General features: G+C 34.0%; 2 protein-coding genes across 4 annotated transcripts in view; both read right to left on the bottom strand.

The window, feature by feature from the left end:
* Nucleotides 1-13345, bottom strand: part of LOC116289483 (histamine H2 receptor-like) — a 61330-nt gene that overhangs the window by 4318 nt on the left and 43667 nt on the right. The window lies entirely within an intron of this gene.
* Nucleotides 947-4724, bottom strand: LOC148908712 (uncharacterized). Its single transcript, XM_089035951.1, has 2 exons — nucleotides 3023-4724; nucleotides 947-1002 (listed from the first exon to the last, which is right to left on the bottom strand). The coding sequence occupies exons 1-2, from the start codon at nucleotides 4722-4724 to the stop codon at nucleotides 947-949; spliced, it is 1758 nt and encodes a 585-aa protein (XP_088892077.1).

Here is a 13345-nt window from a genome sequence, read left to right as displayed (position 1 = left end):
ACCCAGTTTTTATTTAAAAGGAAATAACTTGTTGTTACCCACATCAGCCGACCAAAATTAGAATCGTTGAAAAAAAGTCATTCAAAAAGGGATTCTTAAATTAAACTGAATACGTAAACACAGCACAAAACAAAGAGAGGATATTATGATATTAAAAATCTGGCAAAAAGGATTTACATTTCAATTAAGTAAAGCCTTTGACAACAATCATATTTTATTTTTGTCATACATAAAAAAATTAAAAATTTAGAGTGGTAATTTGCTTGATTATTTTATATTGTTTTTTTTTTTTTTTTTTTTTTTTTTTTTTTTTTTTCTTCTTTTTTTTTTTAGTCTTTAGTTTTGTTGTTGTTGTTTTTTGTTATTTGGGTTTTTTTGCAAAAAAAGTGAAAACAGCTATCATCCTTAAACAGTGCACTTCAGTTATTGATCATGGAAAAACAAATTAACTGTAAACAGCAACAAACTAACTTTATATCTTTAATTAAGTAAAAAAACATGATATGTTGATGTTAATTAAGTCTGTATTGTTCTGCTCTTCAAAACAATAGTATAGCCATATACACCTAATTCGAAAATCGTTGTCACACCAAGAGCCTCAAGTAACAAGCCAAGGCTCCAGAGAACGTCGGTACTTTTAATTATAATTGATTTATTCATGGTTCATGCAAGCGGCTATAGCTCTACACTAATTATCATCTCAAGCAGTCTTGCTTGGAGCAATTTGTGAAGTCAAATAATGAAAATGCACCATGAATAAACTAATTACAGCTAAAAGTACCGGCGTTTTCTGCGGTCCTGGCTTGCTGCTTGAGGCTTTTGGTGCGACAACGATTTCTAAAATAGGTGTGTATGTTATATACAGGCAGAATAGCATTGCAGATTAAGATGCTCAATATTGTATTCAACAGGCAGCTCGTTGAGAGCATCAAGGAACGATTCAGATTTAAATTATAGCTGCCTCGCTGGCAAAACGCGCGGAAAGAGTTGGTAAAAGGGAGTCTACAAGAGGGCACAAAGTCGTATCAATTCTTAAGAATAAGATTGATCTGGATCTCGTTTAAAATAATAAAAGTCAAGAAATAATAAATAAATAAGTGCATGGCTGACCGTTTGAATCGTTGATGTCCAAGTTGTTCTTGATGATCACTGGTCAAACGTTCAATGACAAGAAGGACGGATCATATAACTAGCGTGATCACAAAGAGTGCCTCTTTTGTTGAGAATAAGCAAGTATAGGACTGAGTACTTTATCGAGTGGTCTGTTATTCTACTGGTTACAAAAGTGCGTGATGACGAAAAACTGAATTTAGTGCAAAAGATTATCAGTCAATACTCCAGTTTCGAGTTCTCTTTGCTCAGTCTCGTTTGTTTTTTGAAATAATAAGGCTATTCAACCAAAACCCGTGGCATTATAATCAACTCGTATTGTTCCGAAGTGCGTACATTCCTTACTATACAATGGACCTTAATGAAAGAAAAGAAAGACACATTTGTACACAATCGAGGCACAGACTGAGCTAAGGCGATTCACAATGGGAGTAATTAATGGTTTGTTTGTCTATGAATAATTCATGATCAGTAGCCAATTTGTTTATTTGATGAGCATTCTCGAACGAGCCAACATCAACTCCAAGGAGATCCAACAAAAGGACACGGAGTCCCTAAATAGGTTATAATATCCAATGGACAAGAGCAGAAAAAACAGAGAGAAATATCTGAGAGAGAGAGAGAGAGAGAGAGATGTCTTTTATTTAATCTCGGGAAATTTCATCAATGTACAAATTGGTTTTCATGAAAACCGAGTTCATAGGTAATATATATAAAAAATTAATAATAACGTTAAGAATATATAGACAGATTTATGAAATAAATTCTCATCTACCCCCCAAAAATATTATAGTAATTGAAGTGTTAAGGACCAACAGACGAAAGATTCCTCTTAAAATATTTTAAATTATTGGACAGTCTGACACTTTGGGGTAACGAGTTCCACACTTTTGCACCGTCATAAGAGAGAGCTCTTTTTAAAAACTCAGTGCTGGGTTTCGGTAACTTTAAGCACTTCTCTCTACCACGAAAATCGTAGGTATTTTCTTGAAAATAAAAGAGTTCCCTTACAGATTTTGGTGCAAGTGCATTTAAAGTCTTAAACATCATTATTGCTTTATGCTCCTTTCTTCTTCTTTGTAAGCTTTTCCAGCCTAAAGAAGTTAAAATATCACTAGATCTGACATCGTAGCTGCTTTTTGTTATTATTCTTGCAGCTCTATTTTGCATTTTTTGCAATCTTTCAGCAGACGTTACTGGTAAATTATCCCATACCACGTCACAATAGTCAAACCAAGGTAAAACGAGAGCCTCATATATGGTAATAGCTGTCTCCAAGGGGATGTAATCGCGGACTCGTCTTATGCCACTCAATCCAGAGGATATTTTTTACAAATGTAATCAATATGAGCAACCCAAGACACCCGTTCGTCAATCACAACACCCAGAGTTTTTGCTGTAGAGACTCTAGTAATTGGTTTGCTATTTAAATATATGTGTGGTTCGGAGGTAATTTTTTTCAATTTATCGTCAGAAGCAATAAACATGTGCTCTGTTTTAGCTGAATTTAAGCTAAGTTTGTTAGCTTTCAACCAGTTATGAATATTGGAAATATCAGCGTTCACCTCGTCAAATAGAGTCTTTTGTGATGTGCCACAAGTGGTGAGACTTGTGTCATCAGCATACATTCTAGCATTTGAAAATTTGACACTATTTGGCAGATCGTTTATGTAAATAATAAATAATAATGGCCCAAGGATTGAGCCTTGAGGGATGCCGCAATCGAGTGTTCTAGAGCTAGATAAGGTATGGTTTATGTAGCATCTCTGACTACGATCTGTGAGGTAAGATTTGAACCACTTTATCGACTCTTCTGCAATCCCATAATAGTATAATTTGTGGAGAAGTATGGAGTGATTTACTGTGTCAAAAGCTTTTTTAAAATCTAGGAAAGTGACACAGTTCAATTTACCTTCATCCATATTGGTAAGCCACTCCGTTGTGGCTTCTAGGAGTGCAGTAGTAGTCGAATGAAGCGGTCTAAATCCCGACTGCTTTTGAGAAAGTAAATTATTTGAGTTTAGATACTCATATAACTGGTTAAAAACTATTCTCTCGAAAATCTTAGCAATAGTAGGTAAGACCGAAATGGGACGGTAATTATTCAAATCATCTTTGTCATTAGCTTTATGAATTGGCGTAACTTTCGCAAGTTTCAAGCCGTTAGGAAAAATCCCTTTATCAACTGATTGATTGAATAGCTTCACTAGTGATTGACTTATTACTGGTGAAGCAATCTTGATGAAATGAGATGGTATACCGTCAAGACCTGTCGCTTTTTTAACGTCAATAGAATTAATGATTTTCATAAGTTCATCAACTGATGTGTGTCGTAAGGTGAATGTTGAGCCAATTCTAATTAGATAATCATTATAAGCAGTCGGTCCATCGGGAATTAAACAAGCTAATTTAGTCCCAATTTCAGAAAAATGACAATTGAATACCTCAGCTATTTCCTTCGAGTCACACATCGATGTATCACCTGTTTTGATAGATGTTACATAAGAGCCAGATTTAGTCCTTCGTGAGAGGACTTCATTAATAGCTTTCCAGACCTCCTTTGAGTTTTTTGAATTTTGTGCAAAATGATTTTCATAATATGACTTCTTGGCTCTTTTTATCTCGTTGTTGACGCGATTTCTAATAGACTTATAATCACTCCAGTCGTCCCTCGAATTCGTTTGAGTAGCTTTTTGTTTCATTTTATCTCTATCGTACATAGCTTTCCTCAAATCAGTTGTCATCCAGGGAGACTTCTTGTTTCTTATTCGTTTTGTTTTGATCGGAGCGTGCGAGTCAAGAACAGAGAGAAATAACTCTTTCCATCTGTCCCACATGTCATCCGGGCTTTCCTTATTATCCAAACAATCCCAAGGGAGTGTTGCTAAATCCATAAGAAACTTGTCGGAGTCAAAGTTTTTAGCCGATCTAAATGAGATCTTACAGTGATTGTTGTTTGTCGGAATTGCTATTTTCCGTATTGTATAAACCAGACTATGGTCACTGATACCAATGTGAACCACTCCACTTCGGACTACCCTATCTGGGCTATTCGTTAAGATCACATCAATGAGGGTTTTACTTTTTTCAGTGACTCTAGTTGGTTCTGTGATTAACTGCGTAAGTTGAAACAATTCAGCAGTCGTATTCAAATAGCGGGTTTGCTGATTAATATTAGTAGATAATAAATCACAGTTTAAATCCCCTAGGATATAAATTTCCTTAAACTCAGAATCTATTTTTGTTAACACATTTTCAAATATATTGAAAAATGAGCGTGTATCATAGTTAGGAGGCCTATAACAGGCTAAAACGGCAAAAGACTTGCTATTTGGCTTCATGATTTCAAAACACAGGGACTCTACTTTATCATCAGTTAAGTCACTACGGTTTTTCCCATTTACGCCCTTTTTCAAGTATAAACAAACTCCCCCTCCATTGCGGTTTCTATCAGACCTATGGATGTCATAGCCTTCGATGCTCACCATTGAACTTGGGATTGATGGATCGAGCCTTGACTCATTTATGCAAAGAAGATCAAAATTTTGCTGAATGACCCATGATCTCAGTTCATCTATATGAGCTACAAGACTAGTTATATTTAAAGAGGCCATTTTAAAACCTCTAACATTAGGAATAGAATGAGGTCTATTATCACCGTCAGACTTATCAATATTAGTATTTGAGACAATACTAGAGGGATGAATAGAGGAATCTGTTTCGTCTAGTGGTTCCTTACCTTTTAATCATGCTTTAGATTTAAGATATTTATTGAAATCTTGCGCAAGGATTCCTATTCCTGCACGATTTAAATGCAGTCCTTTGGTGTTAAGTCCTTTCTCTGTTACATTATGAGAAATATATATATATATAGAGAGAGAGAGAGAGAGACAGAGATAATTTCTGCACTCATAGAACAAAACAGAATATTTACACCATAGAAAGAAAAAACGAATGCATTATTAATCTATAAGGAAGTTTAGAATTTTTCACAAATTATGATATGATTGATTATTATGTAGGCTATCTTCATTTACGGGTGAACATTATTACTGAATATTCAGAGCAAGATTAAATCTGCGACAAAAAAAAAAATGTCGAATTCTTTCTACGTACGTTACAAGATTATTTCTAGCACTTGTTAACTCAGCCCTTTAAATCTATGCTTTCAGATGAACGTTAAAAGTCAACAGTAGTATTAAGCTTTAAAACGAGTAAAGGAAACAGTAAAGGGTTGAAACTTTAAAACGAGTCAAGGGAACAGCTGCAATTTAAAATTATGAATATTTAATAAATCCTAATATAAAAAAAACGGGAATTTTCCTTACTTAAAATAAATCGTTTATAGGTTATCACAAGTCACCGTGTTGTCTATAGATAAAAAGTTGGTCAACCTATTCTACAACCCAAACTTCAGTAATAAGTAATCTTCATTCAATGATCGCTGTTGTGATTAGTCTCGGAAAGGCTTAAAATTATCTTCCACTACACACAAAATTTTGATTTACGGAGTAATATAAATAAATGAGAGTAATAACTTTGAAGATTTTGCTTACTGCTGATGATAAAGATTATTCGGTACGACATAACGGCTGTATCCAATCGCAAATATGTGTTTTAAGGATTAAATTGGGTCTAGTGTCCTTAAGGTATCTAAATTTGACGTTTTTAGTGACATACCTGCTAAAAAAAAACGCTTCCTATGATTCTACGCAGATAATGGTTTTACTCATTCAGTTTTGCTTTCTCTGGCTCACGGCAGAGGGCTTTTATAATTAACGGACAGGTATACCACGCCCTTAATTTAAAAAAAAAGAAACTTCGGCATGACTTTGAAAAAGCAAGAAAATAATTAAAGTCGATAATACTTATTTCCAAAAAAAGTAATCTGATTTCAAAATAGTTTACTGGTTTTACAGAGACGTGATGAAGGTCGAACGCCGATAGCCTAAGCCTTACGAAACCTTTTTATTGAGTGCGTCATTGGATAGAGGAGTGGTGATCTGACTTGGAGTAGCTAGAGCACCCATCAGGATGCCTCCCGAAATTTTAAAGTTCAAATTTTCTGGATACTCTAAAACAAACACTGGTCCATGTTAAAATCTGTCATAGTTCGGAAATTTCTAGCTTAGCAAAAGTCTCTGTCATAGCAAGACAATGTACAATTTTCCCGCCAATACAGACGCGTACGCGTTTCATCTTTTCCCGCCATATCCACAGGTTCAGTAAAACTCCTTTTTGGAGACCCCCATATCGCTAGGCCCCTGTAAAAGACTGTATGGTAGAAGCATAACAAACCTTTCATATCAATATTAAATCTTTTTATCTAGTGAATGATCATAAATTAAAACTCATGATGATATTTTGATCGGCGGAATCTTTGTTTGTTTATGAGAAAATAAAATGGTAAAAACCACACCTTATATCGAGCATTCAACTACGCACACTCCACTGATTACTATCTTCCTGTAAAAAAAATATGAATAAATAATAAATCTTCCTGTGCAGCAAATGATTGACGTGTAAAATCTGTTCGATATAAAAAAATCCGTAGTTATTCACAAATGATAAATGTTATTACAAATGATAAATGTCCAATAATGAATCTAAGAGCGATAACTGAAAGCATTTTCTAAAGGGTATTATTTTCGTAACACTGCATAATGCAAAAGATACTTGTGAGTTAATTGACTTTTAAGGTGTCAACTTGCCGCAATCTGTCTCCATGGAAACCTAATCTCTTGATAAGATGGCGGTGGTAAGTTATTAAAAGGAGCTAGCTAGTTTTTCGGCTTTCCTAAGACATTCTAACAAATCGATAATCAGTCTGTAAAATTACTTAGGTAATTTTGTGCAAAGTTGGGCTCGGGTGCCGAGTCACGTCCAACACGAAATAACTTATTTTCTTCCCAAATACGCGTTTAGCTACGGAAAACCGGCGACGTGGTTCATAATGATCAGAACTAACAAGCAGTAAATCAAATAAATACGTGATCATTCACGATAGTCTTAGAAAGTGTAGTGAATAAGTGCTTTTTTTGTCTAACTAGTCCAAAGGGGGGCATATTAAATTTTTAATTAACTTTGATCAAAGTTGGAATTTATATGGTCCACTTGTCATGTTGTTATTTCCCTACTAGTTTTTAACTTGTTCGTTATTATTCACCCATAACTGACATTAATAAATAATCATATAATCATATAATCACTAAGTTTTAAAAAACTGGGACACTTGTCATGTCGTTCTTTCCCTCGACTGTTTTTTTTTTTTTTTTTTTTTTTTTTTTTTTTCGTATTCACCCATAACTGATATTACTAGTTGTACAGATAATAAATATTAACATAGTTAGTAGAGGGGGTCTGGATGAACTATGGACGCTTGGATGAATGAATAGACGAATAAATGGACGGATCTTGATCTTGATCTTGATTCTTAGCTAGATAGTTATTGCACGTTCGTGTTTCGAACAAACTCTTCCCTCTTTGGACGACACATGATTGAACAAACTTTTATTATTATTATTAATATTAATTTTCTATTAATCATCGATCACGGTTCTTGATTTTGATCTTGAATCTTTTTTTTTTTTTTTTTTAATTACTTAGGTATATATCAGCACGTTCGTATTTCGAACAAGCTCTTCATTCTTGGACGACAAAAGATTAAATAAACTTTTTTTTTTTTTTAAAATATATAAAATGGTTTGTCTACCATTGACGTAACGTAATGTAATCCTAATTTCCTGACAAATTACTGAATGTTTGGTCGACAAATAAGCCAATAGAAGCGACTAAGATTATAGACACAATATCAAGACCCATGAACGTGGCATTGAGAGTGGAAAAAGATTGCCGAAATGAACTGATGAATAGAAACACATGTATGCTTATCAAATGCACTCTATCATAAATGTTTTCAACGAAAACTAATGCTCAGTCATTTAATGTAATTATTAAGTTTGAATATTTTCAGCGTTCAATTAGGAAAATGCTATATTTCCTGGATTTTTTTATCGGCATCGCACGTGAAAAAGAGTTGTTAGGTATCTCCCTTGATTCGAAGTTTTTCCGGGTTCTCCGGATATCCTCCCTCCGTAAAACCTAGCTGAATTTTATTTCGATCTGAAAGTTAGCTGTGCCCTGACTTAGATCAGCCCAGAGCCGTATTGTTTCAGGGTTCCGCGATCTGTGATTAAGGCATTCCCTGACTTAGATCATCCCAGAGGTTGTTTTAGAGTTTGATCTGTGATTAAGGCATTCCCCGACTTAGATCAGTCCAGAGGTTGTTTCAGAGTTTGATCTGTGATTAAGGCATTCCCTGACTTAGATCAGTCCAGAGGTCGTTTCAGAGTTTGATCTGTGATTAATGCCTTTACTGACTTAGGTAAGTCCCAAAGGGTGTTTCAGGGTTTGATATGACGGGAGTTTTCCTGGCCTGCCCTGACTTTGATCAGCCACAAAAGGTTGTTTATGCAGGGCATCCGTAATATTAGCCGGAGGTTTTTTCTGGACAATATGCCATGGTTTCATATGTTCCACGGAAGTCCTGCGCTCTTGTGCGTTCTTTTTATGGCTGTCTGCTATGATCTGAAGCACAGATCCAAAAATACTTGACGACACTTGCTTTCTATGGCATAAAGCGTGTCTACTAGCTCAGCAACCTCAATCATTTTTCAAAATTTATCACATTTATCAGTTACCGCCAATTAAGAAGAGGTAAAATTTTAAAAATACATTTTGTCATGAATAAATATAATGTATTTTCGACGATTTATTAGCCATAATTTGTTGCGTTTATAGATACTGGGTAAAGCCTCCATTTTTATCGCATGAATTTTTTTTTAAATATTCATTCCTATCCAAAAAAGATAATAATTGGCGCTGAACTGTGTTTGGCGTATTTTTGTTCTACTTTGTCCAGTGTCAGGTTGGGAAAGTCATTCTAAGGAATTATCGGAATTACGAAACAAATTTGAGGAGACAGTTAAATAGGAATAGCACATGATCAGAAAGAGTGTAGCATACAATTTGTAATGAGACAGGTTATTTTTTATTCACATCACAATTCCGTCGCCCTGAACAACCTAACATTCAATCATACTAACAAAATTGAACACACAAAAACGTACTTTGCTAGCTTACACGAGTAACTGGTCGTTAATATTTCATATCTTGATATTAAACCTTTTCAATGCTTCTAATCAGGCGACTTCGCGAATTCAAGGATAACTTTACCTCGCTCTTAAAACCGTCGTTCCCAAGCGATGTTGTTTCTTTTTTTTCTTCTTCTTCTTCTACTTCTTTTTTTTTTTTTTTTTTTTTTTTTTTTTTTTTTCTCTTCCTTTTTTTCCTTTTTCTTCTTCTTCTTTGAAAGACGCCGACGATCAGAACTAAATTAGTTTTCAATTGATTTTCGAGGAACTTCTTTCAAGAGGGAATTCTACTCACTCACGAACAAGGTAGCATAGAGTCAGTCAGGGTGTCAAAAAAGAGAAGGCATAATTCATAATTTCTTTAGAGACGACAATTTATTTCCAGTGGTACGTAGATAAGCATATTTTAATCTTAAGTTACTTTAAAATAGAAATTTCATATATTTTTGGCAAGCATCCAGAAGAAATTAGGGCTGTATGAGTAGCAATTAATACGAAAGAGAAATATTACCGAATTGTTATTAATCTATAGAATTCGATTTTTCATTTCACGATGCGATTCAGTTAGACTTCGCAATTTGCATACCTTTTTAGCTTGATATAATTTGCTTAGCAAAACCTTTCTGGGGCTAGCTAGGAAAACAAGTGCTTCAAGGCAATGTTCACTGAACGAAGGGATGTGGTTGACATCCCGAAAATTCTGATTCAAGAAATAAAACCTGGACTTTTTTTTTTTTTTTTTTTTCTTCTTTTTACTATTGTAGTAGCGGAGGTACTGCAATGTAGAAGTACTGAGTGAAAATAATCAGTTTAAAAAAGGCACGGTAGAATTGTAAATTTTGCAACCCTTATCTATCTTTTAATATTTCCAGTGACTTAGCAATTTACGCGATAACTGAAAGCAGTTTTTTTATGAAGTAAATAAATTTGAAATTGTTTTTATCTGTTTGCAAAGGGATGTTCCATAAGTACAATCTGCATCAGAAAAATTGTTGACAAATTGTTCAAGCCTTCCGAGAAAGAGTTACTTTTTCGGCGAGCGAATATAATAATCTTTAATATAGTTCCTTACAGCAATGCATAATCTGTGGTATTATGCCAAAAGTCCTTTAGTTACAATCTGGAATCGCTAGATTATTGATATTACTCACTTTAAATACAAAATCAAGACAGTTTTGCGTCTTTATAAAAATAAGATTTTGAACTAACACTTACGTGAGTAAAAAATCGGTCTTCATCAGTGATCATCCATGATTATCCGTTTCCTACACGTGAAAATCCCAGGTAAATGAAAGCTTTAATTTTTTACCGACAACTCCAATGTGTTGCTTTTACTTATATATTACTAAAGCTGGAGTGAGGACCGAAAACTCAACCTTGTTAATACTCCTTATAAGTGGGCGTCCGCTATGAATATAATGAATAATATACGGTACAAAATGGTTTTATTTTGTCTTGTCTGAGGTTGGCAAAGTATTGTGGGTTATATGGGCTTTCATCTAGTTTGGAGCTTAGCTCTGTTGTAATTGTCCCACGCTGTGATACAACAGCCAAAGCACAATAGATTTACGAATTTTCAAATATGTTGCCTAAATATTTTTTTCCTTTTTCTTGTTTGTTTTTTCTTTTTTTCTTTTTTTTTTTTTTTTTTAGTTAATCTCATCTTAATTTGATTTTCCTTCCCTTTACTCCGGTATGCCAAAGTTATAAATACTTTTTTTTTTTCAGAAACATTTTGAACAATACATGGACATGAGTATGTTAATTCACTAAAAAAATTAATTAGTTAATTAATTAATTTAGAAAAATTTTAAATTAAAAAAAAAACACTTTGCTAATACCGTATAGCTGCGCAAATCTATTACGTCTGTTTGTCTAAAATACTAAAATATAGCTGATTATATTCACTAGTTACCTCTTCTGGACCTCTAACTATGCCATCCTTCTTCCAGGCGGTTTGGTCCATTGTGTAGTAAGCTGCCAAAATTAATCTCTTAATCCCTTTACTTATTTTCATATAAAATCTATACTCAGTCAGCAATTATTTCATAAATGCAAAACAAATTTTCTTTGATGTTAGTGTTTCCATAGTGACCGGTAGTATCCTTGACAACAGATTACGTGGGTAAAAAAAAGATGAAAATAATTGTTATTTTTTTCTCTGTGCTCATAATTTTTACACCAATTAAAACATCGCTCTTAGAGCAAAACTTAAGAAGGAAAGAAATCGAAGAATTTTGTTTTGGTTCTGATAATATTTTTTTCTATAATAATCTACGATTTTTTTCTTATTTTCCATGAAAATACAGAACTTCTATGTCGTTAGACACATTGTATTTCAAACGGAAGAGATTAGGTAACCGTTCGTAGTTCCTTCCGTTTAGATTGATTTTTCTTGTGATATTTTGGTAAGTTTGCAGATAATCCCTTATACTCGTCAATTTGCTAAATGGTAGTGTCTAAGCTGTACCACGAAACTTTCAAAGATATTCATTCTTTATTTGGTTAGAAAATTATGAGTATAGGAGAAAAAGTAATTAACAGCGCCAAGAATATATAAATTGTTTTATTTCGTTCAACTAAGAGTTTGCCTCCTCTCTTTAATTCTGTATCTCTCTGGCTCTTTGCCTCTCCTCTCCTCTCCTCTCCTTTCTTCTCTTCCCTCTATTCTCACTCTTTCAGATTGACTACGTAATCCAAGGAACTAGTTTCCAGATAAATCATATATTTTGTACCTTTACAAACCAAACGTCCATCAATATCCAGATTACATTTCAAAGTTAGCAACATTACTCAGTATTTATTAAAGTATTGATACTTTGTCATTTTTATGAAACGGACTTTCATCACCAAATTAAATCAATGCATCTACTTCGAAAAATACCGAAACACGGCTATTTCCTTTTCTAGTTTGAAGTCGACAGAACATTAATCAAAGGACATTGTTATACTTAAAATAATGCAGTTAGTTACATACATGCCTAAAGGGCCTTCATAGCCTGCAGAAACAAAGCGTTCTTTGACGGTTATTTTTAGTGGAAATTCGCGACGGAAGATGCTGGCCGGAACATATCAACAATTCTGAGTGATTTGAATCATCTTCTACTACCGACTCTTTGTTCAAGATAAAAACCACAGTTAATTGTAAAACAAGTAAATCAACTAAGTCCTCCGGTAGAGTTGTGTTGGATTCTTTTTGAACGGTTCAACATCATTACGGATAACTAAAGCTGTAAAGGTTATGGGGTGCGGTCTGTGTCCGGCATTAAAAGGTTTTAATAGGAAGTACGATGAATGAAAGACAGTTCTTCTGTTATTTGAGGGCCTGTTTTCCTTACATCAAATCAGTTGTTTGAGATGCTAAATGTGCATTGAAGTGAGCTTTGTCGCAGTCTTAATCTTGTTTGATTAAAGAAAAACCGGAATATCGACTTATCGGACCGCAATATACATATAACCCAATAACACGAAAATCCATTGCAATCCACTTTGGTGTTTACAATTCTACATGAGAGTTGTTTAGTATTTGTCGTAGAAGAAGAATCTATTTTTGGGAAACATATCTGATAAAAACAAATATTCAAATATACCGCTTTTTTATCAGACGAGACTTATTAGACGATAATATCAATAACTGTTAGTCGATCAGTCCAGGTACAATATACTTTGAGGGAATTACCCACAGACTCTATTGAACCCTTTAACAGCAATATTCATAAATAAATGATGAGTAATTAGGAATCCAATGAATTTTTCCTGGCACCTTTTTTTAGATAAAAATAGATTAGATTTTTCAAATATGTAAATTGGTAAGAAGTTTTTCACTGCATTATATTTCCAAATAGAACAAAAATCCGCGTTAACATTTCATTTTTCCCCCTCAGGGAATAATATTCCAAATGACTGTATGTAGGTAATACAAAAAACCTTGCATAAACCAACTTCAATTGTTCGATCTGGTTGGCGTTTTTCGTTCGATTTGAATTCTTTCCTTTCTCGTTCGAATTTCATTTTTCTCGTTTCCCTTTCTCTTTCCTTCTTTCCTCCCTTTCTTTCTTTCTTTCTTTCTTTCATTCATTCAT

The sequence above is a fragment of the Actinia tenebrosa genome, unplaced genomic scaffold, assembly GCF_029948245.1.
Source record: "Actinia tenebrosa isolate PJP-AT-01 unplaced genomic scaffold, QUT_ActTen_1.0 PGA_scaffold3__52_contigs__length_22856419, whole genome shotgun sequence".
NCBI lineage: Eukaryota > Metazoa > Cnidaria > Anthozoa > Actiniaria > Actiniidae > Actinia > Actinia tenebrosa.
Note: the sequence above shows the minus strand (reverse complement) of the source record. Positions and strands in the feature narration are given on the sequence as shown.